This window comes from Sphaerodactylus townsendi, linkage group LG02, assembly GCF_021028975.2.
Source record: "Sphaerodactylus townsendi isolate TG3544 linkage group LG02, MPM_Stown_v2.3, whole genome shotgun sequence".
Classification (NCBI taxonomy): domain Eukaryota; kingdom Metazoa; phylum Chordata; class Lepidosauria; order Squamata; family Sphaerodactylidae; genus Sphaerodactylus; species Sphaerodactylus townsendi.
The window spans coordinates 123,054,933-123,082,095 of record NC_059426.1 but is presented as its reverse complement, the minus strand read 5'-3'; the positions used below and the strand labels follow the sequence as shown (position 1 = coordinate 123,082,095).

At 41.6% G+C, this 27,163-nt stretch overlaps 1 protein-coding gene across 4 annotated transcripts in view; it reads left to right on the top strand.

The window, feature by feature from the left end:
- STARD9 (StAR related lipid transfer domain containing 9) overlaps nt 1–27,163 on the top strand; it is a 121,826-nt gene that overhangs the window by 49,801 nt on the left and 44,862 nt on the right. For 2 of the 4 annotated variants that reach the window (XM_048484138.1, XM_048484139.1), the window contains 9 exons: nt 2,397–2,588; nt 2,871–2,968; nt 4,647–4,724; nt 6,544–6,618; nt 8,051–8,230; nt 16,065–16,116; nt 18,142–18,279; nt 20,562–20,644; nt 22,313–22,422. In XM_048484138.1, coding sequence (XP_048340095.1) covers nt 2,397–2,588; nt 2,871–2,968; nt 4,647–4,724; nt 6,544–6,618; nt 8,051–8,230; nt 16,065–16,116; nt 18,142–18,279; nt 20,562–20,644; nt 22,313–22,422 — 1,006 coding nt within the window. Of the gene's footprint in view, nt 1–2,396; nt 2,589–2,870; nt 2,969–4,646; nt 4,725–6,543; nt 6,619–8,050; nt 8,231–16,064; nt 16,117–18,141; nt 18,280–20,561; nt 20,645–22,312; nt 22,423–26,115; nt 26,170–26,379; nt 26,489–27,163 lie in introns of those variants that run through there. The other 2 variants (XM_048484141.1, XM_048484140.1) reach the window with 2 other exon arrangements.

Here is a 27,163-nt window from a genome sequence, read left to right as displayed (position 1 = left end):
ATTCCCTCTCTGTTATCAGTTCACTTTATTTCAGAATGGTATAATTTGATCTTCAGAAAGGTTGAAGCTATTGGTTTCCCTTTGGAATCACTCCTTATGCTCACAAAGGTGGAAGCCTACAGACTAGTTAAGAATAGGCTCTTGGATCTTGATTTTCATAATTTGACTCTTGTAGCCAAGACAACCTGTTCTCCGACTACATTATTAATCCCATGCGAGCGTGGAATTATGGCAGCATATCTTCGTCTGCTGATTAATCCCACCCAGAGGAGAGCCTTGGCTACTGCAAGATGTAATGTGCTGCCATCAGCTCTGCTGGAGGGAAGATTCAAGAATAGGGAACGTTCTAAAAGAGTTTGTTCATGTGATTTGATTACAGTTGAAACACTTGACCATTCTCTGTTTGTATGCCCTAAATACAATAAGATACGCATGAAATATATGAATTCCATTTTCTTGCAATGTTCTCAGTGGCAAGAGTGTTATAAGATACCCAATCTCCTGAACAGCTCTGATGTGCTCTTTTGTGAAACTGTTTCAAATTTTATACTGGAAATTAGTAATTTTAACTGTATTTCTTAACCTTGTTTTGCTTTAAAAATTTGTCCTGTTTTGTATGCCAATAAAGGCTTGTGTGTGTGTGAATGCTAAGAATGTGCACTATGGTGAGAAGTTGCAAGAATTACTTTGGGCTTCCTTGCAACAAATGAGTGATTCTATATACTAATATCAGAGTTGGCCAAATCTGAGGAGGCTTAAATCCAGTTATTGGAGCTATGAGCGGCCAAGTCGGATCTTTCTGCAATTCTGAAAAGGGCCTAGGTTTGCAGAAAAATCTGAAATCTTAAACAAAAAATTGGGAAGTTCAAAACTCAAAATGATTGTTTATGCAATGGATTCCATCAGTGGCCATTGCTAGGCAGCCACAGATTCTGTGCTTGGTTATGTCAGTAAAAGGCAAGGTCCTTTCCAGGCCAGTTTTAGCTTTTGAGGAAGATTCATTGGGGCCAGGCTTAGCTAGGGTTGCCAGTTCCAGGCTGAAAAATTCCTGGAGATTTTGTGGTGGAGTTTGAGGAGGGCAGGGTTTGGGTAGAGGAGTGGCCTCAGCCAGATGTAATCCCATAGAATCCACACTCCAGAACAGCCATTTTCCTCAGAGAGACAGATCTCTGTTGTCTGGAGTTCAGTTATAACGTTGGGAGATCTCCATGTACCACTTGGCAGTTAAGAACTCTAGGCCTGACAGTAACCTTTAAGTGACTTGATGCCACCTGACTTGCATGAGTCAAATAGGTCTGGCTGCTACTGTTTAACAGTAGCCACCCTATTAGAGCCAGTGTGGTACAGCCGTTAGAGCTTCAGGGTAGGGTCTAGGAGACCCAAGATCAAATGTCCATCTTGCCACGGAAGCTCACTAGTTGATTTTGGACCAGTCACATACTTTCAACCTAACCTACCTCACATAATAGTTGTGTAGATAAAAGGAGAGGACAATAACATAACATAAGCTGCTTTGATCTCCACTGTGCAGAAAGGCAGGGAATAAATGAAGTAAATAAATAATAAATGCAGCTGAAAATGGGAGCTAGGTAAAAGTTAAGTTGGTGAATGGCTGAGAAGGAAAGAATGAGGTAGGGAAAAGGAAGAGGATATGAGGGTTGCCAGTGGAAAGGAAAGTATGGAAGAAAAACAGGATAGTGGTGAAACTGAGATGTCACCCCACAAGTCCTTGAGGGCTCACTGCCATGTAAGTAGGCATGGAGCAATGATTGGCACTACAAACTGGGCCTCAGTTTTTCTAGGCAGAGGGTGCTGGGAGTGGAGGAGGAAAAACTTAAAACAGAGGAGCTTAAGTGGGAAGGATACAGGGTTACCAACTTCCAGTTAAGAAGTACCTGGAGATTTGAAGAATGGAGCCTGGTAGGGTGGGGTTTGAGGAGGGGAGGGATCTTGGAAGGGTATAATGCCATAGACTTCACCCTTCAAAGGAGTCATTTCCTCCATGGGAACTAAGTTTACCAACCTTCAGGTACCTCATGGGTATCTCCCGAAAATACAATTGTTCTCCAGTTGACAAAGATCAGTTCCCCTGAAGAAAATGGCTGCTTTGGAGAGTGGATGCTAGGGCATTATACCCTGCTGAAGTTGCTTCCCTGCTCAGACCTGGCCTCCCAAAGCTCCACCCTTCAATCTCCAAGAATTCCCCAACCTGGAGCTGGCTCTCTAAGGAAAGAAGAAAGGGAAAAAAGGGAGCATCTAGGGGGTCTTTCAGAAAAGCGAAAGAAGAAATAATGGGAAAAGAGATGCCTCCCACATGTTCTTTCAGGTTTCCACTTGTGCTATTTGTTATAGAAGTCATAAACTATTCGTATTTCCCCCCTTCTTCCTATTTTTAGCACAAAATTCTCAGATGATCAGCAGTTGCCAGAGTATAAGCAGCATAGCCAGTGATGTGGATAGCGCCCACACAGGCAGCCCCTGTGGAGCTGGTCAGAGACGTCAGGCTTACATTCCATACCGTGACTCCATCCTCACTTGGCTTCTGAAAGATAGTTTGGGTGGTAATTCCAAGACAATTATGATTGCAAGTAAGTTTAATATACTGTGTTATTGTTCATGGTAAGAATGTGCTGTAGATACATTTCAGTGTGAATATGGCTTCCTGTCTAATCTTAGCCCCAGCATAGGCTGAAAGAGCCAGGGCATAAAAAAGAAACTTCTGCTGCTGCTGCTTCTCATTCTTAAGCAGAGAACGCTTCTGGCTGAATACCTCGACCCAGCTTGTCTGAGGAATAAGAAGTGTGATGCTTGGCATTTATTTGAAACGCAATTTTTAAATTTCTGAGTTAGCTTGTCTTTTTTTTCTGTAGCAATCTCTCCTGCAAGTTCTTGCTATAATGAGACCATGAATACCTTGAGATATGCCTCAAATGCCAAAAACATTGTTAACAAACCCCGGGTGAATGAGGTTAGTCATCTTGCTGCTTTACCCTTTTTACAACTTTATTTGTCTGTGTATTAAGTTATGCTGGATGTCACTTACAAAAACATATGCCCACAAACATCAGTTAAACTCTAAGAGATATTTTCAACAAATTTTGTTGTATTGTTTATGTGCATTTTAAATGTATTGGTAGTTCTTGCTTATTATTCTAATTTCCTATGCTATAATGGATTATAATAATTCTCATATTATTTGTACGCAAGGTGGAGGGGGGAAGTTTTGCTTGCTTCCCTTCCTCAGTGCACTTTTTTTCCCATCCCTTAACATTGCCATTTCACAGCTACCAAGTGACTTTTGGGGAGGGAGCATCTGGATAAGACTGGCATGTGCTTTTCTCTTAGGGCTATGCAGAATCCAGTCTGAAATATTTTCTTAATATACAAAGTTGCGTCATGATTTGGTGTCATGGTGGAGATTTAATGTACATACTCTTGTACACAAGAAGAAAGATGAATGTAGCAGAAAAGCGTTGATTGTTCCAGAATTGACAGGGCATAATATATAAATTAATAAATTTTCATAGCAGACTTTATGTTGGAATCAAACTAAATTATCTGTCAGTGTAATGGAACTTTCTTGCCTTCCTCTCCCTACTGATTTTTACTAAATGTGTCTCTTTGGAGATAGGGGACCCTGAGGTTTGATATGGGGCGTGGGGGAAATCAGTGAAAATTGCCAAATTGATTTGGATCCAGTCTTGTTTGTTTTCATACAAGACTAATGCAATATATTTCTTGTAGTACAATCATCATGAAATGGATTGGTTTCATATCACTTTGGGTGATTATTTAAAAAAGAAAAGTGCTTGTGGGCCTATTTTGCATGGAATGCATGCCTCGGGGCTCTTCACTGTGCAGTGGGGGTGTAGTAGGGGTCTCTTTGCGTTTCTCTAGTTACATATAAGGAAGCACCACTGCCTGCTGCCTGGCTTCTGTGATTAACTCTTTAAGGTCTTTGCTTTTCCTGGTTCTCTTAACTCCACCCACCACACTTAAAGGCACACATTCACAAGATTGTAGACTTTGTTAAAGTCCTTTAAATTAATGTTATATCGATATTTCTGTTATTTAAGTTATATCAATATTGTAGCCCTTTTCAAAAATAATCTCACCCCCCAAATGAAAGAGGCAAAGCAATTCACTGGACCACCCTTGGCTGAAGAAGGGGACCATCTCTTAGAACTGATATTCTCCCCTCCCCCTCACACAGACACACATACTTCCTGCTGCTAGAGGAGAGAGAGGCTTGTTGTTTCTATATTCTTTGGTTTTTCAGTATTCCTGTAATAGATATATCATTATTTCGATAGATCTAATATGGTACAAATAATTGAAGTTGAAATAAAGTTTTTAAAAGCCTTCCCAGTCATTGGGGATGGTGGAAGTTGAGCATGGGCGGTGGAGTGGAGCCCAAATGCCTAAAGCAAACAATGCAGGAGCATTTGTTCCATCTTCTTTGAGAAGCAGCAGAAAAGGTCACTCTTTGCCCATTCTCACAAACAGCATAGATTATGGGATCTGCTGCACAGTGAGTGTGAAAAGGAGCAAAAGGCATCTGCAACAGAAGCTGTGCCCCAAAGTGAATCTCCCTTCAACGTGGGGCAGAGCACCAGTGTATAACTGGCCATGCTCTTCTCTTTCAGGATGCAAATGTGAAGCTGATTCGAGAACTGAGAGAAGAAATTGACAGGCTGAAAGCCATGCTGATGAGCTTTGAGCTGGTTTGTATAGATATTTAAATGTAACCAAAATTAGCAATTACCTCTGAATTTAAGGATAATATAAGCATCTCCTCAAGTATCTCATTAATTCTTTAAGTATACTGTACTTCACTTAGCATGTGCATTCCAACTCACTTTCATGGAACATTAATATTATTTTAGTACTAATTAATAACATTATTTTATCGTAGATCAAAATAGCTAGTTTGAGTTTTCTAAAAGTAGATTGTCTTTGGGATCCCGTTGTGAGCCTTATATGCTGTGTTGTATTACAGAAGCACATTTTAGCTATTCTCAGTTCTAGAAGCCAATGTCTCCAAGATGCTAATGAGTTCTCACAGTTGTATAATCCTCTGCAAAGAAATCTAAGCCCTTTGAAATCAATGGGCTTAGAATCAATAACTACACGAGGGATTGTGTATTGAAAACTGGTATCTTCAGTCGCAGCTACACTCAGTTTTCAAAGGAACGAGGAAAAGAATAATTTATCAAGCTGGTTAATATAGTTAGGTCTTAAGCAGGCATTTTGTATTTAGAGTTACTTTTTTCTTTGGATCTAAATAAACATAAAAAGAGGTGTTGGTCAGATTCACTAAAACATTTCAGTGAACACAAGAATTTCTACCCATGGAGCACTTTCCTGCTTCATCTTGGCCTCCTGTGCAGTTCCACATTGGGACTGAACATGAGTCGGCCTACAAAAGAGAGATTTGTTTTAGCTTAAAATTCCACTGAAGGTGGGGGACTGAACCCTCTCTTGGAGCTGCTGTAATCCTTTCCCACCCAAATGCTTATGTGGTCTGAGAAAAGGGTACTCCTTCCCTCAGTTCCTTCCTCACTTCTGATCGAGTAGGTTCAGCCTAGTGTTGCTTGTCTTTGTGGGTTTTTTCCTCATGACTCTTTCTACAATTTCTCGACAAGGACAGCGACAGGCTGCTCTGTAAGAAAAATCCTCAGCTGTTTGCTCACTCTTAAGATTTTTATTTGATTCCCCCCCACCCTCCCTCTGAGGCAGGCAACTGGTTTCGTCTCTGTCATGGCCCAGAAAGGTTTATTTTAAAAGGCTCCCATTGTAGAGCAAAAATGACTCAAACTGACAATCATAGTCTTTGCTTGCTTTGCCTGGAAGAGGGGCACAATGTTGGTGCATGTAAGGCATACCCCGAAGACTCACAGCAATAGAGTGTCTGTTAAAAGCTTTCCCCTGCAAGAAGGCTGTCCTGTCTTTGGAGTAAACCGCAGCAACCTCTAAGCTCAGAAAACCTTCAAAATTACCCTCTGTGACTTTGGTAAAATCAGCCGTGACAGGTCCAAGACGAGAACTATGGCAAGGTGGCACTGGAAAACTGAGGGGAGGAGCGCACCCTGACCTTTGGTCACAGAGAAGTTTAGGTGGGAAGATGTCCCACTGCTGTTGCTAGGGGGCAGGGAGGTGCTCCTCAGCCAATTCTTCTAGAAGCTTACCAGAATAATCTCTGCTGCCAGCTTGCGCAGTCTCAATGTGTGTCTGCATAGAGAGACACTCGATGAACAACAGTCACAGGTAAGTGCAACATTTTTCTACTGCAGACCAACACAACTACCCTCTGAAACAATAAGTTCTGATTTTCAAAACAGTCACTCACTACAGTTAGAAATATTTCCTGAGTAGATTTGGGCTGCAAAATATAGCTTCTGATATTCTGCTGTATTTTCTCCTATTCTATCCTTTTCTCCTATTCTATCCTTTTCTCCTACTTCTATCCTAAAGTAAGTTTATTTGTCTGCATTGTGTATTTTGAAATGGGACAGAGTTACCTTTCAATTTTTGTTTTCGCAGAGGAATTTTAGTCCATCTTGGAGTGATGATAAAGATGGAAATTTGACAGAACTTGTTCTTCAGAATGAACTCAAGGTTTGTACTCTTCAGTGATTTCCTCACTGGCAATTAATCCTGGGATAGTCACCCGAAATATCCAGTTTCCCTCGAGATCTCCTCACAGCCAAACCCCAGAACACAGATCAGTCCCGTTTCTGGCTCTCCTCCCCCCCTTATCACAGGATTTTCCGGGACCTGCTTGTATATTCACCTTTTTGAAAAAACACTCCAATGGGAGCTAATAGGAGATGGGGGCGACACATTTGAGGGTCCATAACTTTGGCCCCCATGAACCAAACTTCACCAAACCTGGGTGGTATCATCAGGAGAGTCTCCTAGTGATACCACCCAGGTTTTGTGAAGTTTAGTCCAGGGGGTCCAAAGCTATGGACTCCCAAAGGAGGTGCCCCATCCCCCATTGTTTCCAATGAGAGCTAATAGGAGATGGGGGCTACACATTTGAGGGTACATAACTTTGGCCCTCATGAACCAAACTTCACCAAACCTGGATAGTATACTCAGGAGGGTCTCCTAAAGATACTATGAAATGTTGGTGTTGCTAGCTGAACAATTGCACCCCTGACAGTAGGAACACACACCCCCTCCCCCAAGGGCAGGCCTAGGTGTCTTCACTAGAAACATGCTGCAGTGAGGATGTTGGAACCTGGATGAAAAGGTGCCGATTCTTTTGAAACTTGGTTGTATCTAGATTAAATTTTCAGTGGGAATTCAGCTTTGTAATTTTTCCCGTATTGTGTGATGGGAGATTGTGATATGTTTTATAAGTTCTTTGTAGGTATAAAAACATGTACATTACAGCAGTCATGCATCCCCCTTCCCCATAGATGAAACTTCTGGATAAAATTATGTCTTGCATGGTCCCACTGTAAGGCACAAGTGATCTCAACCTGGGTCATTGGTAGTAGGGACTAGGGACATTACTTGCTGCATTACCATGGCAGATTGCATTTGGAAGGGACTGCAAGCCTAATCTTGGATATGCTGCAGCACCAGCATTGCAGATGTCTGGGAGTCGTTGTAACGGGAGATGGGTTCCTGCTGAATCTACTCATGGCTCAGGTGCACAGGAAACTGCTTGATCCTGTGCCTGACCACATGCTTTTCTGACCTTCTTCTAATATGCAGTAAGCCTCTTGTGTTTGTGCTGCCTACCCAACCAGTGATCCCTCTAGAGCAGGGGTGTCCAACTCTGGTGGCCCAGATGTTTGTGGACTATGATTCCCAATTGGCCATGCTGGCAGGGGCTGATGGGAATCATAGTCCACAAACATCTGAGGCACCAGAGTTGGACACCCCTGCTCTAGGGGTTTTTCCTTTTCTGCCAGAAATAACTGTAATTTGCATCCTTTCCAAAGTTCTACTTTCTGGCAGTAAAAATAGGTTCACAGCACTGTTCACAGCACTGTAAAATCAGCACTGTTCACTTTTTCTTTTGCCACCCTCAAAGATTGAGCAGCTGACCAAAGACTGGACAGATAAGTGGATTAACAAGAAAGCTATCATGGAAGAATACAGGGTGGATATCAATAAGAAGAAATCTGGAGTGGCAATTGATTCCAGTTTACCTCACTTAATGACCATGGATGAAGATATTCTAAGTACTGGAGTTGTGCTTTATCATCTCAGGGTGAGATGGGGTCTAAATATTTGGTTTTTATTTTCAAATGTTAACTTAAACAAGAGAAAATGTTGAGCTGGCATTTAAGATTCATTGGTTTAATAGAAATAAAGCAGACAAAAATATGTGACATGATAAAAAGTTTTTGGACTTTGAAATTAGGGGAGAAAACTTTGTAGGAGCCCTTCGGGGCCCTTGTAGGAGCCCTTCGGAGCCCTTCGGGGATCGGGCGGTATACAAATTAATTAAATAATAATAATAATAATAATAATAATAGGATGTAAGATAATCACGAATCTGTTACTCCATCAAATGGCACCTTCAAGTTTACATCCCAAACTTCATGTACATTCATATTTCTGATAAGCAAAACTGTGGGTTATGTTATTTGGATAGCAATAGCAAGTAGAACTCATGTTTATAATGTAGAAAGAGAAGTCTCAAAGTGACTTACAGTTGTCTTCCTTTTCCCTCCCCACAACAGACACCTTGTAAGGTAGGTAGGACTGAGAGAGTTTTGCAAGAACTAACTAGCCCAAAGTCACCCAGCAGATTTCATGTAGAGGAGCAGGGAATCAAACCTGGTTCTCCAGATTAGAGTCTCCCATTCTTAATCACTACACCATGCTGGCTCTCAGTGATAAAACAGCAGTGACAACCACGCATGCTGTCCTGAATTTGCTGGAGAAATAGTTGGATTAAAAACATATGTTTTTTGAGACAAATCTCAAAAAATAAACATTCTTGTAATAAATTATGAAACTACAGACAGTAAATTTGAACACCTATCCCAGCTTTATAATAATTTTAGGATCTTCAGTTCTTTGGTAATCTTATGCAGAATTGTACAGCAGAATTTGAGTATGCATGAATTATGATTGCCTCATATTGTAGGTTTTTTAAATCCCATCTATACATTTATAATAGTCATCAGAAAGCATTTTGTAGGTTTACAGGGCAATAGTAATAATATGATTAAATTCTTTAAAGTATTTTAGTGATTATGTGGAGAGTGTTTGAAGAATTTAGCCTTTAAATTTTTAAAAAAACAGTTACATTTTAATGTGCAAGCATGTATGTGTGAAAATATTCAAGCACCTCTTCCATTCCAATAATTGTCCTTTGTAATCAAGGAGGCTGGGCCAAGAAAAAAAAAAGACATGGGTTGCAGCTGCCTTCAGATATCATGAACAGATATCAACAAACTGTGGTTTATTCATTATGAAAATAAGCTTGGGAAGCTGTTTAGTTCACACAGTGAGCCTGGAAGGTTCTTTGGTAACTCCTTCCTTTACTTGCTGCACTGAAATCTGGTTTACAACTAACTTCAATTTGTTGTGACATTCAAATAAGGTGTTTCTTTGAAGAGTAATTTGTTTCTAGTTGGCAAACCAGCATTCCTGTTAGTTTGCAGCAGGAATGCTGTAGTTAAATCCTGGTTGTGGTTAAATCCTGGTGCAGAGTACTAATTTGTAGGCAAGGAGCAAACTAAATGGGGGGTGGTTGGGGGAAGGAAACAGTGTTCAAGCCCAACTCCTGGGCTGCTTGTTCCTACAAAGAAATATTGGTTTATTCAAATTGTCTGATTGCAGCCACAATCTCTTTAGACATTTGGAAATTTGTACAAGTTTCATACCTCTCCAAAATAAGGCACAATTTGCCAGATACTTGATGTTCCCATCTTTCAAATTGAGTTTGTGAAGTTTTTTTTTAACATACCTTATGGAGTTGGATCCAGTGCAAAATTTCCACTTGTTTTAGGCCAATTGCACAAGTGGAAATGCAAGCAAAAGATCGCAGCAGCCATTTGTGCTGTCAGACTGTGTCCCCACTTGTGTTTCTGCTTGTGCAAGATCTTGTGCAATCAATTTTGGGACACTATGAATCTATGGTATGGCATGTGCCCTGGGCACCACTTGAAGATGGGTGCCATCCCTGCCTGCCTTCTTGTTGGCCTGTCACAGCCATGCCATCTGTGTGCCTTGCTCCATCCACCATCTGGCCCCTTGGTGCCTCTCAGCAACTGGTGGCACTGGACCCACCCCACATTGAGCTGAGCTACAGGGAGAGGTTCGCACCACCCTGAGCCAGCAACAAGGTGCATGGCTGGCCAACATGTTTCTGTTTTCTCATTACTGGTTGCAAGCCATAGTCAATAAGTAGGTAGGTAGGGGTTTAATGAGAGCGAGCCCCTTCACTGAACTTGATCAGGTTTCTTCCAGGTAAACATTTGTGGGATTCAGTTGCATGTTTAATGGCTGCCTATACCTGTCTACTTGGAAGAGGAGATATATTCTCACCTGTTAATAACTGTAGAATTATTTAAGTTTGGAGAAATGCCTTTGTCCGTGTTGTTACTAATACCATGTTCACTTTAAAGAATTTATTTGGTGATGAGGGATAATCTACTCTTTGTAATGCAATAGATCCCCAATGCTGGTATATTTGGAAGTTAATCCTAGTGGGGCTTTCTCTTGAGTAAGTGTGCATTATAGTATTGTAATCTTAAGCATCTGACAGTGCAATCCTATACAAATTTACCCCAGTCTACTTGGCATAGATTTGCATTGTAATACTGGCAGTCAGTTTCCAAATTCTGTCTGCCAAATTATAGTAATGGTTTTTGCTTATCTTAGTGTGTTCTGTCTACTGAAGTTGAGAACATAAGCTTATATTTGAAATTTTTTGTTCAGTAATTTGGATCATGAATTCTGTGCAAAATGTGTATTAGCATATGATGTTCTCCTCTCTTTTTTTTTCTTAAACGTCCATGCTTTAAATGTAGCCTATGAGTACCATCTTATTTTTTCCAGAAAACAATGTTGGTATTTCCAGACCTTGCTTTACCTACTCCATGTACTTGGTTTTTGTATTGTTTTACCCTGCACTGAATTGTTAGTGAAAATGCTGGTGGTATTATTGTTCTTGGTTTATATTTACTGACTGCACTATATACACACAAATCAATTTCCTAGGTTGAATACATACAACATTGCCTTATGGACCAGTGAACTTTTCTCTCAGAGTACAGTATTGTACAAATGAACAAACTAGGTAACAAGCCTTGTTAATGAGGATTCGCACTCAGCTTGCTGGTAGCGTTCACTGGAATACTTGAAAAAAATAGTTTCAGAGAGTAGCCGTTGGACTGTAGTAGAAGAGCTAGATTTGAGTCCAGTAATACCTTGGGGACCAGCAAGATTTTTTGAGTTTAAGCTTTTGAGAGTCAGTGCTTCCTTCATCAGATACAAGTTGAAATGGTGATCTCTGAGTCCTTATGTCCCAGTTGGAAGTTGGGAGGAGTGTTGTAGAGGAGAAATTCAGGATGCAAAGGTACAATGCACATTGTATTTCTGCACCCTGATTAAGTTTTTACCCTAAAAATCTTGTTGGTCTCTAAGGTGCTACTGCCCCATGTCTCTCTGAAAAATAAAAACAGATTACGAAATATGATTGAATGTAATTTCTGTGTTTGGCATCGATGCAAGTGGCTGTATTATCCTAAATAAAATACATTTCCTCAGGTATCCCAGTGAAAACCAAACCTTGTCCAAAAATGCTTATTCTTTTTTTAGCTTACAAGGACCACAGGATGTCCATCTTGGCAGGGTAAGATCTCCAACACTGTAGAAATAATGACTGGCATAGTAGGAGAGCTACTTTCTGCACTCTGCTCTTTCTCACAAAACCTTCTAGAGTTGACTTTACAGGAAAGGAGGCTTTGTTTGTACGCTCACCAACAGTACTCTCATTAAGTCCTCATAAATCTGTCTCATTTGCAGTGCACTAACAACTTTGTCTCATCTTTCTTTGCTTCTAGATCCTGCCTTTTCTTTTCTTTATGCTTTGCCTTATATGCTTTGCCTTTATGTGTTACCTTCATCTGAAGAGCACGAAGGTAAAATATTGATGTTTTTTATTTGTACAATACTTTGCCAACTTGCATGAATAGCAAAGGAAAGGAATCTTGCTTCCAAGCATACTGTATGAGTAGTACAATGATTATTATACTGTTCAGATTATAATAGCTGCTCTAATCAACATTTTAAAAAAGTTCTGTAAGGAAGAAGGGACATGTGCAATGCTGTTTTAGAACTACAGCTGGAAAGTTTTAAGAGTTTTTTTTTAATAACATGTGTCTTGTTTATGACATGTTTGAACTTTATGTTTTTATTAAATCCATTCCACTAGAGGCGTGGTGATAAAACACCTTAGTTTTTTTTAAATGAACAAAAAAGACAATTACAGTTACAATTCCATAATAAATCACAAACAAATCCAAAATTCTTCAAGTTAAGTTCAAAGTATTACCAAAATCAACTAACAGTATTAACATAATTTATATTAGAAATTTTAATTCTTAACAGATGAAGTCATATCAACAATTATAAGTATATATATATATATGTCTAATAATGTATTAAATGTGTATTATAAAGTCTGATTGTACAGTCTGTTCTTTTATTCTACTGTCTTTAACCTGTGACTTAAAGAACAAAGCGGAATCTACTTCATTTCCACTAATCCATAACTTTCTAATGCAGCAATTAATAGTCTCTCCATCTCAATAATCTTTTTGATCTGGAACACTTTGTAGTGTCCAAACTATAGCATGAGTCGTTTTTGCAGTCATCAATATATTTATGATAATTATATAGAGCAGGTAAAAACTCACATAGACTGGTAACTACATAAAAACTCCAACCATCATCCACAATAGAAAAGGGGTATAATCAAATTCTGACAGATTGTGCAAAACAAATTTGTGAACCTCACCTCCTCCCTGATGAAATCTAGACTGGGCTCTGCAGGCTAATGGCTCTCCACAACAGAAATCAGAAGAGCTTTAAGACCAAGAGTTTTAAGATCAAGAGAAACCTAGAGGACTGAGGAGAAACAGCCCACCACAGGAAAAATATTTCTACCGTACATCAAGGGAATCACTGATCAAATAGGGAAACTGATGAAAAAACATAACTTACAAACCATCTTCAACTTACCAGGAAAATACAGCAGATGCTACGCTCAGCAAAGGACAAGAGAGACCCCCTCACTTCTGCAGGAGTCTATTGCATACCCTGCAGCTGTGGAAAGGTCTACATAGGAACCACAAAACACAGCATTCAGACTTGTATTAAGGAGCACGAAAGACACTATTGGCTTAACCATCCTGAAAAATCTGCAGTTGCAGAACATGTCTTAAACAAAACTGGACATAATATTTTATTTGAAAACACTGAAATTCTGGACAGTTCGGAAGGTTACTTTGTCAGACAGCTCAGGGAGGCCATTGAAATTCACAGACACCAAGACAACTTCAACAGGAAAGAAAAAACTCTGAGAATTAACAAAGCTTGGCTACCAGGACTTAAAAACACCAAAAGCAAACCCCAAGGGCATGCTAAGTTCATGAACAATGGACTCCACCCAAACACAGGATTTGCATTCACCAATACTGCTGCTGCTGCTGCAGGGCATGAAAATGTGAATCACTCTCTGGACTGATAAGCCCCACCCACAATACAATACTGTCAACCACATTTTTGTATAACAAGTTCCACCCAAACAGTGTGTAACAGACTTCCCTCTGTGATACACCTCTGAAGATGCCAGCCACAGATGCAGGCGAAATGTTAGGAACAAGAACCACCAGACCATGGCCACACAACCTGGAAAACTCATTATTCCACTTCCTGTGCATAAATTCTTTACCAATATAATTAATCTTGATTTTATTCTCCCAGTAAGATTTTGTATATGTGAGACATAGTGGTGTAGTGCCAAGGGGGCAGGGGTACGCACGACACACCGGATGAGCACCGGTGTGTGGGCATGGGCGCAGGACGCACACGTGCCCCAGGCGCAGTTGCCCCTCGCTCTGGCCCTGGTGAGACATATTTTCTTTCAATTTTTTTCTGCTACCACCCTTTCAATTTTTTATTATGTCACTATGTGCCAATTTAGAAAACCTGTCAAAGGAAAATATCCTACTCAGTGTGTTGTTATAAAATTGTCAGGAGTATCTATCCTGTGAAATATTGTAATTTGAATGTAATTTGAATGGCACATTGCCACAACCAAAACTTTATTCATTGTCTAATGACAATGTAATGTTTTTTTCCATTTAGGTATGCTCCCCGGTTCAGCCACAGAGCATTTAGAAAGTGCAAAACCAACCTAAATGTTTGCTAGTTTTATAATTTAATTAATGGTCAAGTATTCCATTATGTCTCTCATGAGGCCTGAAATGGTACTGTCTAGGTTACAGTGTTACTACTTGCTGTTTGTGTGAACTGGGCTCAAATTTTTGGCAGTGTGGAGCTGGGGCAGTTAACCACACTTCTTTTTGACCTGCAGGGGGTGCAGTTTTTGGCCTGCAGGGGCGCAGTTTTTAGGCTAGCAGCACCAACATTTCAGGGAGTTTTTGGGGGACTCCCCTGATGATACCGTCCAAGTTAGGTGAGGTTTGGTTGAGGGGGTCCAAAGTTATGGACTCCCAAAAGGGGTGCTCCCATCCCCCATTGTTTCCAATGGGAGCTAATAGGACAGGGGTAGGGAACCTGCGGCTCTCCAGATGTTCAGGAACTACAATTCCCATCAGCCTGTGTCAGCATGGCCAATTGGCCATGCTGGTAGGGGCTGATGGGAATTGTAGTTCCTGAACATCTGGAGAGCCGCAGGTTCCCTACCCCTGTAAAAGGAGATGGGGGCTACATCTTTGAGAGTCCATAACTTTGGACCCCCTGAACCAAACTTCACCAAACCTGGCTGGTATCGTCAGGATAGTCTCCTAAAGAAACCCGGACATTTTGATGCTGCTATCCTAAAAACTGCGCCCCCTGCAGGCCAAAAACTGAAAAAACACTAAAAACACCAATGAACATGGGGGGGCAGCAAAACTCAGATTTTGCACCCGGCTCCATTTTTCCCTAGCTACACCTCTGCTATCTGGCTCACTTGACTGTGTTTCCCACTGGCCAGTCTCATCTGTGTTTCGACCTTGCTTACTGTTTACCAACTTGGACTGTGGTAGGGGCAGCTCCCAGCCTCTAAGCTTCCTCAGTGCTGGTGTTGCTGTGGCCTCATGTTTAATCTGGAGAAGAGAAGGTTAAGGGGTGACATGATAGCCATGTTTAAATATTTGAAGGGATGCCATGTTGAAGAGGGAGCAAGCTGGTTTTCTGCTGCTCCAGAGACTAGAAAAAGGTGTTATAGATTCATGGTACAGGAAAAAAGATTTCACATAAGCATTAGGAAAAATTTCCTGGCAGTAAGGGCTGTTTGACAGTGGAATACACTGCCTCGGAGGTTGGTGAAGCCTCCTTCTTTGGAGGTTTTTAAAGAGAGGCTGGATTGCCATCTGTGGGAGTGCTTTGATTGTGTTTTTCTGCATAGCAGGGGTTAGATTGGATGGCCCTTGTGGTCTCTTCCAACTCTGTGATTTGATATTTTGATTTATGTTGAAATGCCCATGGAAAATATACTGTGGCAATTATTATAATTCCCATTGCAGAGTTGATAGGTACTTGACACTTGCTGTTTAATTATCTCACAAAAGATAAGTTCAGCAAAATTTCTTGACTCCATCAAGTAATAATAGTTTTTGTGCTAAAACAGTCATAATAGGCTATTGTGGCTCATTTAACATAATTGTGGGTTGGAGAAAAAGAGAATATAAATTAAGGCTTAGATCCCCCAGAGCTTTTCAGTGGGATGAAGGAAAAAATATTTACACTAGTGGTAGAGTTCCAGTGGATCCAAGCCTTGATTTGTGTTTATGTATTAGTTTATAAACCAACAAGGTTCAAAAATTACTTAATTCACTGTGACTGTCAATTTTTAGGAAGGAACAACCAAAATTGGAAGATGTGATTCAAACCAGGAACAAGATATTGGTAAGATTTATGAGTGAATCATTGAATAAAGCTGTGTTATACTGGGGGGAAATTGGAAAATGCTATATCTTTTCCTTGGAGGAAGGCATATAAATCTATCCACAGCGTGGGAGTGAACATTGTTGTGGCAATACACAGAAATAAGGTATGCAGGGGGATGATGGTTACAGCAGAACCCAGTTTGAAGCTGGAACTCAGTACATGTTAAGGTTCTGAGCAAAGCAGTATTAGGCAAACGCTCCCTTGGCTGTTTATGCGTCTCCTTGTTGTTCAGTGTCCCTTTGTAAAAACCTTACAAAAAATCCCTCAGAGTCCCCCACTCTGTGCTCTAAATGAGTGTGGTATAGGGATAAGCACTGATAATTTTTGTTGGTAAATTTTGAGTGTTCTGGTCTTTTTTAACCCCAAAATTTTCATATCCACCAGCTTTATTCAATTGTTACCTGAAATTTTTCACTTCTTCCTCTTTCTGTCAGCGATTCCCAATCCCTAGAGGGCTTGGAAAGTGTTAGGGGAGGACAGAACTCCATGCCTCTCTAAGCCTGCCCAGTGTGGCATGGAGTTCTCTCTCTCCCTTCCCTGCCAACAATTTCCAAACCCCAGAGGCATTGGTGGGAGACGGAACTGCGTGCCATGGTGAGCCTGCCCACCACAACTTGGAGTACTCTCCCTCCACCCACCACCCACCCCCGTCAACAATTTCCAAGCTGCTATGGGAGACAGAACTCCATGCCATGCTAAGTATGCCCAGCACGGCATGGAGTTCTGTATCTTCCTCTACCCCCCACTGGATCCCAAGTCCACTTGGGCTTGGGAAATGGTGTGTGTGTGTTGGGGGGCGGGGGGCAGAGGGTGTAGAGATTTTTAAAATCCATATATTAAAAACCTGAAAAAAGCTGATATGGCTTTCTGTGATTCAGGTTTACCAAATCACCAACCCTAGTGTGGTATGAGCCAGAACAATATGACCAATGTCACATGCTTTATCATGTGAACTATGGGCATTCTAACTTGGTTCTTACATAGTAATATAGTTTAAGACAGGCAGGATTGAAAAGGCTGATAGGACAGTATTCTCTTACCTGTAAGAAGTTCAAATAGTCTTCAGTAGAAGCTCCAGAAGGATGGATAATTACTTTGTCAAGGGAAAGTCAGCGGGGTAGTAACTGCATCTAAGAGAAAAAAAAACTTTTAAGAAAGAGAAAATGGGGACAGGAGTTCAAGGATTTTCCCATTAGTGGAAATCTTATCTGGTATGATACATTGGGTTTATTTTAGGAGTGGTTCAACCAGGATGAGCACTGAAAGGAAATACATTATACAGGAAGAACTTGTATATGGAAAGCTGTCTTGGTTATAAAAAAACAAAATAGTGTAGTTATACCAGAGAGTCATTTGGAGTGCTGAGGATGTAGTTTTGGTTATAGATCTTTTCCTATTATTTTCTTCAAGTTTTAAAAAATGTGTGTTCACTTTACTGTTGTTCTCCTTCCTGCCTGATTGTTTGTGAACTCTTGCCCTATCTGACATAGCTCCTCCAGAGATGCACCTCAAGGAAGAAACTATGTGATTTGATTTGGTATTCTTTTCACATTTATTATAAATAGTACTATACAGTATGACTGCTGTAAAACAGTTTGGTATAGCTAACAATAAATTGACTGAAAAGTACAACAGCCTAAAAACCAGTTTCCTTTTTCAACTGTTGGCTATCTCAAGAAAAATAATAATAATGTAAATTGTAATCCTGTGTGATAATTCTGCTCTAAGTCAACTGAAATTGCATGGAGTAATTTGCCAAAGGATTTCATTATAAATCTGTTGTGCTTGAAGAACAGTATTTTGTGATCCTTAGGGCAGGGAGTTGCATTGGGGGGGTGAGATTTATAAATCACTGTAAGAGCTATTTCAGTAAATACATACACTTATTTGCAATTCTGGATATTTGTGGTAGTAGATAATGATGTGGGATAAGTTCTTTAATTGATCTCCATAATTCAGTTCAAAAAATGCATGAATTTACAGTTTTGCAGGGTGAATGGATTGAAAAGGACCACTGCATAGTAGAAAACCAGCGTGGGGTTGTGACTCTGCAGCCTCTTCAGGGAGCCCACTGCCTTGTGAATGGGCACAAAGTCACAGATTCCTTCCGTTTGTCACAGGGTAAGTCAAGTACTTCTGCTTTTATCAGCAAAACCTGTAATAACAGTTATGTAATATAATTATAAAGTGTTTTAAAACATGAAGCATCTTCATCCTATGTTTACCCAAAAGTAATCTTGGTTATTTAAGTGGGATTTTTAAGGCGACCCAAAGTTGGATGTAACGCAGACAAAGAGAACCTAAACTGAAGATCTTTCTTTTTGCCCATCAACCTGAGTTTGCCTTATTCTCGTTGACTAACCAAATGTATAGCCAATAGTGTAACTTGATTCATCATTCATGTTGCTTACTAGGTGACCTGCTAGTTAGGCCAAATACTCTGTAGCTGTATGGGGTCCAAATAGTCAAGGTCCTTTACTTGAGCTAAATGAAATGCTTAGGCCATTCCTAGAGGTCTTAAAAATGCTAGGCTTCATGGTGTGTCTGTGGCAGGGGTCCCCAAACTTTTTAAACAGGGGGCCAGTTCACAGTCCCTCAGACTGTTGGAGGGCCGGACTAAAAAAAACTATGAACAAATTCCTATGCACAAATGATTGTAAAATGTTTGATTTCACCTTTCAGCCTTTCTGTCATGGTCTATTTTTAGAACAGTGACCAAAGTATGTCAAGTACAGGGGGGGCTCCAAATATTGTTGGGGAGGCTGTGGAATACCTTCCCCTGTAAAAAAAAAAAAAGCAGAAATTTCCCAATGAAGCATTCCATCTAACCCAGGATCAGGTATCTTCCTGGGTTCTTTCCTCCCTAGCAGCCAGCGAGCGATTCGCCAGCCTGGCTGATGCCAATGGGAGTGAGGCAGAACAGAAAGCCTGAGAGCAACACAAGGAGTAGTCGAGAGGGAAGGGCGGAGCAGGCGTTGCCACATGTAAGGTTTCCAACTCTGGGTCAGAAAATTCATGGAGATTTGGGGGTGCCATCATGTAACTGCAATCAACAGCCATTGGGGCCGGTTCCTCCTCTCCCTTGAGCCCCCACTGCACATGAATGGAGCCATCGCAGCCATGCCTGGCGGGCCGGATAAATGCCTTCAGGGGGCCACATTTGGCCCCCGGGCCGTAGTTTGGGGACCCCTGGTCTATGGCATCCTCCTATCTCCTTATCTCTGACTGTCTCCCTCTGAAGCTATAAGTAGCTTGACCTTGGTTTTTCAGAGCAGAAGGAAACTTCCTTTTTTTTGCGTTGGCCACAACTTGAACTACCGATGGCAAAAGGACTAGTCTCTTGACCCTAAGACCATGAAGGGCTTTGTATGTGACAACCAGTACCTTAATTGAACCCAGTAGCTGATGGGCAACTAGTGGAGCATCTGCAGAATGGCAGTCATATGTGTGTCCCATCTAGTTCCCAATAATAGCCAAGCTGCAGGTCAAATCTCCAACCCCAAAACCAAGCCTTCTGTCAATTCAAGCTGTGTTTTCTTTAATATGTTGGGCCAATCATAATTTGGTAGAAGCTATAAAATATTAGGCCAGTTCTGATGAGGTATCCTCAACATGAATATTGATGGCCCCTAGAATTATCAGCCTAGGACTCTCCAGTACTCCATCTGATGGGAACTAAGCAGCAGGTAGTCAAGAAAGTTGTCTTATCTATCCTTAGTCCCTAATGTAAGGAGCATACAGTCAATGCCCGTTGTAGTTTGCAGTGGAAGCCTGCAGAAGTTGAAGGACTCCTTGAAGATAATAGCCACATCTTTCCCCAGCCAGTTGTGCAGATTTGTGGAGGACTACATTAGTTGGGACAAACACACTCTTTTTGCCGTATTTCTTCTATGTAAGCCAGGTCAGTTTCTTCTTCCAGCAACATCTCATAGAACTGTGCAGTGGTATGCTTTACTGATCTGATATTGCATAGTATTAGTGTAGTTATGGAGGAAATAGGGGCCTTTTGCATTATAAACTTTCAAAATACTACAGAGGTTAGACAGGTATTTAGCATCTTTGCCAAAAACAGGCCATCTTTGACAAATTCGATCTCCATGTCTATCAGCTTGTGCTGGAGTAGTGCATTCAATAAACCATCCTGTTACAGGGAATAATTTCTCCCAAATGATGGGAAATAACCACTGTAATGTGGGCAGAGGAAGGTGGAGAGGAGTGAGAAAACCTGAAGAATTCTCTGATCTGAGGGTGGGGTGGCATCTGAGCTGGGGAAAATGTACATACAATGGAGAATCAAACCTGAAGAGAATATATGCTCAATGCGAAAAAGACCACACATACGTAAATGGCTGTTGTTTTTTTGCTTTAGCAGACTAACATGTCACTTCTGTAATTTGTCACAGGAGCTCTTGTTGTTCTGGGTAAAGCTCACAAGTTCAGGTTCAATCATCCTGCTGAGGCTGCCATTTTAAGGCAAAGACGATCGGTAAGCTTTAAGTGCATTATACTTCTCTAATTGCTTTGTTGTCTCTCATTGTTTTCTTGTAAAAAGGGAAACTATTTTTTAATCTTGCTCATTTGCAAGCAAAAAAGCATTAATAGCTTATTAAAGAAAAGTGACAAAAATGAATTGTTGGCAGTGCACAGTACACATTTACAAGCAGTAATTGCCCATGACATTTTACTGATGGTCAAGGAACACCATTTGTGTGAGAGAGACAGAGAGAAGTTGGTTATCATATTTGTATGATGTGGGGACCGTAGCAGAGGTCCCCAGGAGTGGCAGCTGGACTAGTGAGAAAATGAAACAGCCTGTACTGGAATCATCTTAAATAAGTGCCTTTTGGGATATCATTTAAGCACCTGAACCAGGAGCCTTTATATACTCCCAGGCAGCAGTTGAGTCAACGGCCATTTCCGCATGGCCATGCTCAGGGGGTGCGTCGGCGTATATGACGCCGACGCACCAACCCGGGACCATTCTCACGAGCGGTCCGGGTAGGGGTGGGGAAGACGGCACAGCATGCGCGGAGGCTGCGCCATCACCCGAATGCCTTACCGTCCCTCCGACCTTCCAGCGTGTCGGCCAGGCCAGGGGACACGCCCCCCTGCCCTGCACGACAGCTCTGGAGTCGCAGGGCAGGGTGTGTGTGTCCCCTGACCTGGGCAACATGCCAGAAGGTCGGAGGGACGGTAAGGCTATCGGGAAAGGGGGGGAATGGTGCCTTCCAGCTGCTGCTGTTCGCACGGCAGCTGTTGGAAGCCGCTGTTTCCGAAAAACCTCGCTCAGGGAGCAAGGTTCGGAAACAGCAGCTTCGTGCCGCTCAGGGGTTGCGAGGCCGCTGCTGCTGCGATGCAGCGGCAGCGGCCGTGCGAACCCCTCCCCAAAGACACTGTTTTTAATGTCCCTGGGACACTGTATTCCACCCATGCGGAAACAGCCAACAAGAGAACCAAAACAAGCTGCTGAATACTGGGGAGAACTGCAGCCAGCACTAAATATTTCACTTCCACAATATCCAACAGATAAGAAAAGGTCCAAAAGTCAGGGGATGGTGCCATTGCCAGTTCCTGAGGATGGAGGTAAATGAAGCCCCAAAGGCACAGTGATATGATATAACAGCCTCTGCCTATGACCAGTTGAAAAGAGATCTCTGCCCTGGTTCTCTGCCCTGATCATACAAAAGACAGAGACTTGGTGCACCTAGCAGGCTTCCTTCTCAGGACTAATACTAAATCCTTAAAGGCCATGCGCAAGAAAAGCGGAAAATAACAAACTTAACCCTAAAACTTCCTTGGGTACAACCCATTTAGAACTGAAACTGGTATTTTGGAAAAGTGGTACCTGACATTCATATTAATTTTTTTACTTCTGTAGAAGCCTTGCCCAGTAGATTATATAGATTATCTTGAGATTACGACACCACAAGTCTTTCCTGCTTGCATGTGCACTTGTGGTGCTTTTGAAATGACTGTGTGCAAGCAGGATATGGTCTCTCATTAGTGCAGAAGTTTTTGATTCATGGCAGACACGCATATAAGTCTGCATGGAAGTGAGATTTAAATGTGCATTTCAGCTATATAAGCCTACAGAGCAGGGACATTTATTCTAAATCAGTTATTAGCCCTCTCCTCTCCCTTCTCTTTTTCATAGATTAGTGAGACCTCTTCTACTGTGCTGTATAGATCTCTTGAATGGTTAAATCTGGATGGAGACTTCACACCCTTGCTTTCCTGTAACTTGTATCCAGGTGAAAAAGAAAGGTAGGTTTAAACTTATTTGACAGAATACAAATGCCACTTAACTGGATTCTGATTTTAAAAGAAACATTGCAGAAACAGAGTTTTTCATTTCTAGTACTGTATTGTTAACAGTATAGCAATATGTCCCTTAAGTGTATCATTTTATTCTGGTAAAATGTTTTTCTTACAGTAGTATGACCATCATTAGTACTGGAACACTGAATCGTCTCTTGCATTATTTTTAAAGCCTGACTCCTCTTAATGGTAGGAAACGCTAAATTCAATGTTGAAGCCACTCCGTGACTTTCCTTTTATTTTGAATGAAAGAGAAGTAATAAGGATGTGCAGTCATGTGTTTTGTCTAGGAAATGTGTTTTGCATCCCTATATCAGTGCATAGTACAGGAATCAATTATTAAGATAATATGTGACTAAAGTGTGTGACACTGTTTCCTTTCATGGTTCATATTCCTACAGTTCATAATGAATTCATTCTTCTGAAAAGTTAGAAGAACATACCATAGCCTATAGTCAGACATCCACTGACACTGAATACACAAAACTGCTGTTGGGTTTTTTAAAAAAAGGATTCTTAAGATAAATTTAAATGCATCATCACATAAATCTCAGTAAATCAAAGTATGGATGAGGCAATCATTAGTTTTCTCTTCAATAATAGGCCTAGCTTTTTTGTTCCATTCTTGGATTTGTTCAGATGTTATATGTAAATATACAACATTGATCTAATCTTAAATTATTACAAATAAAGACTTATTAATTATGCAAATAATTATTTAACCTTTGTGTAAATAAGCTAAAAATGTAGTAATAATTATGAACACCCTCATTCCCTAACCCTGCCCTTTGTTGAACTGTTTTGACATTCTGAATGCTGAATTGAACAATTAGAATAGAATAGACAGTGACGCTTCTGTGAAAGAAGAGATCTGGAACTTCACGCAAACAGGATCTAAAACAGTTTGTAGAACAGTTGAATCTTGCGAAGAGAGAAGTGAGAGAGAAGCTTTGAAACAATGTTATTTATTACTGTGCAGTTGCACATGGGTTCTGCGCATGCACAGGCCTGCTGCGGAGAGTTTTTTGAAGTTCAGAAACACCCAATGGCTCTCTGTCCTCCTTACTCACACTGTTTTCCTGCCTTTCACTGTGTAATTTTGAGGAGCTGGAGTGTCCCTCTTAGTATATCTACTGCTTCTGAGCCGGTTTCTTCATCAGAGCTCCGTTTCAATAGCCAGTTATTGCCCACAACTATGTACCCCTAAATCTACTGGGTTCTTTAGAGCCGAGTGCTGTTCAAAAAAATGCAGGTTTTGTGTGTTGAAAATTCCCGACACAAGACCATGACAAATGCCTCCTGTGTCTTGGCGAAGAAAGGGAAAAGGTAGTACCGTCTTCTTCCGCCCTGAATTCTAAAGATGACTACAAGTGCAAAGGATATGGCTCCTTTCGTCCTTTGCACAAACAAAAGGATCGGTGGGGTTTCAGATCTGGAAGATCGGCCAGATATAGGCCCAGACACTGCAGCAACAGTTCCACAACAACAACAAACAGATCAGAAGTTCTACCATCAAGGGAGCTTCTGCCTGACTGCGCCATCACAGGTAATCTACTATTTTTTGCTGAAGCTTGGGAGGCAACTGCCAACAACACCTGGGTCCACAACGTGGTGTGACAGCACGCATCACAGCGCTGATTGGTTGCCCGAATTCCGCGTCACACTCCAGGGCGGGAAACGAGTCAGGGTTTCAACCCTCATCCCTCCCCTCGGATCAGCTCTGAACTGTGTTAATGGGGTCTATGCCACTTGCAACCAGGTCCTGCCGGAACACGGATTAACGGGGAGAATGAGCACCAGAAACAGAATCTGCCACACAAGCAATGGGGAGGTCGTCCCTCAAACCTGGTTAGTTTGTGTTCTGAAACCTGGCTAAGACGGTAGTGGGGATTCGACCATTGTGAGATGGCTGAAAGCTCTCCCAACTACACTGCATCTGGCTCAGCCTCAGCTGGCAGGGAAAGGTTTGGCTCTGTTAGGTGGATCTCCTTTCAAGGAGCCAGCCCCTGATCTACAGTGTTGTCTGGCTCTGCATCTGATTCTTCCTCTCACAGAGGCTGGCTTATGACACAGTAGAGCAGAGCAAGAGGGACAAGGAGGATACTGTTTTCAGTCCCAAAGAAGTATGTGACTTGGAGGGCAATTTTCAACTTGAAGTGTCTGAATCCCTGGGGTAAGGAAGAAAAAAATTCTGGATGGAATCTATCTGTTCCATTCTTCTAAATATACAGTTATGCAACTTCCTGACATTGTTGGATTTAGAAGAGGCTTACCTCCATATCCCTATACATTCGGAGTCTCAGTATTTTCTTTGCCTCTGTGTAAACAAACAGCATTTTCAATACGGAGAGCCAGTGTGGTGCAGTGGCTAAGAGCGATGGACTCTAAACTGGGTTTGATTCCCCACTCCTCCACGTGAGCGGTGGACTCTGATCTGATTAACTGAATTAGTTTCCCTGCTCCTCCACATGAAGCCTGCTAGGTGGCTTTGAACTAGTAACTATTCTTCGGATCTCCCTCAACCCCAACCACCTCACAAGGCGTCTTTTATGGGGAGAGGAAGGGAAAGGAGTTTGTAAGCTGCCTTTAGTCTCCTTACAGGAAAGAAAGGCAGGTTATAAATCCACTCTTCTTCTTCCTCTACAGAGCCTTGCCCTTTGGACTCTCTTCAGCTTCCAGGATTTTTACAAAAGTTTTGATCACCTTGGCAGTCCCCCTTCATCTGCGGGAAGTCCATACTTACCCATACCTGGACAATATCTTTCTCAGGGCTACATCAGAGGAGCGACTTCATCTAGATACCCTCTCACCATCCAGACACTGGAGAAACATCAACCTGGACAAAAGCAATCTTACCATTGTGACAGCCTCAATACACCTGGGAGTCAGGATAGGTACATCCCTTAGAATTGTCTTCCTGCCAGAGGAGAGGTAATGGGAAGTCAGGGATGCAATTTCACTCACCTGCAATCATTGGCTAGGGAACCTGATGGAACTCTCAACTCTCCTGGGGTTTCTAGTGTCATGGGCAAAGCTTCTGTGGGCAAGGCTTCACATGTGGCCCATGCAGTACCCGTAGCTACTTCATCAGACGAGCATTTGCAAATGTCATTGGAAGTTCATTCATCTACTAGTACTCCTAAAACAATATTTCTGATGGTAGCTGAGTTAGAAATACCTGAGACCAGGAACATTGTTTCTCCAACTGCAGCAGCTGGTACTGACCATCTTAGGGCGAGCAGTTTTGCAGGCAATGTTCAAATAGACAGCCTCAAATCCACCACCAGGTGACTAAGCTTGCTACTCTCCCAATGCGGGACTGCACAGAATACTCATGAAGATGAAATACAGTATTGCACTTATCTGGAACTGTAATTCATTGAGTGGGGTTCCCTCCTATCCCACCACCAGCTGTGATTGGACTGCCACATGTTCTTAATCATACTGGTCCAGCCGCGGTGGCAGAAGTGGGGGAGAGCTGAGGGAAAGGCACTCTTTTCCTGTGATTGTTCAGGCGTGATTGTTCAGGTGGGAAAGTTCCCACCAAGCCGAGGGGAGAAGGGGGGTGAGTGATCCTTAAAGCTACAGCTCATGAAGAAAAGAAAGCTTTGTAATCACTCCATGGCAAGCCTGCGCAAGTACAATCCCAACGTGTGTCTGCACAGAAACCCACTCGATGAATTGCAGTTATGGGTAAGTATTTTTAGGTTGTTGCAAGGATTCTTTGTTCCATAAATCCTAAGACTGCATCCCACTGCACTACCTCAGAAGAGTCAGAAAGAAGAGCTTTAAGAGAGAACTGTTTCACGTCACTGTTGTGTTGTACGGTAGTGGAGCTAGTGAGTTAAATTTCGTGTCTGGTCCTGTACAGCTTGCACAGGCTGGCCCTGTTCTGCTGCTGTGTTATGCTGATGATGTGGTGTGACATTGGAAAAAGCAGCCTCCCAATTGGATAGATGTGCCAAGGACAGGATGTATTGAAGAAAAATGCAAATCAGTGCATCAGCTTGTCGTAAGTGCTTTGAGTGCCAGCCTTCCATGATTTGCAGGAACAATCTTGGTGAAATCTTCTTTCTCCCTGTGATCTATTGTCTATATCTGGGAACTGCATTAATGAAGTGTACGTCATATTTAGGGAGTCTTCAAGAAAGAAAGCATTTTCTGATTTAGCTGAGGTCTTTTTTAAGGAAAGGGATGTTGTTTTTCCTTTGGCTGGAGCATTTTGTAAATATTTGAGCCTCAATATATGGTTGCTGCAAGGCACTCGGGTGCATTTCCAGGCTATTGCTGCCATAGCTACTGGAAACTGCATTATGCAGTAGAAGCCGCCAGATTCTGCATCAGTCTGAGAGGTATTTTGGGAGCAGGGGAGATGGGAGAGAGTTACACAATAGAATCCCAGATATTTGATGACAAAACAGCCCAGGGAAAATGTGATTCCACGAAAGGTTGATTTCATATGCTTACAGCAAATTTCACGTAGAGAAAAAGAAGATGAAAACCAGTTGTTCTTATAATCCTGGAAATATTCTCAGTATTTTGTTATTATAATTAGCTTAAGGTCAGTGGTATTTTAATATACCTTGCTATTTATCATTTCTTAACACATTTTAGTATTCTGATTATGCTGTATGTTTGCTAAATCTTGAAATGCATGTGAGAAATATATGTTATATTCCACAAAGGT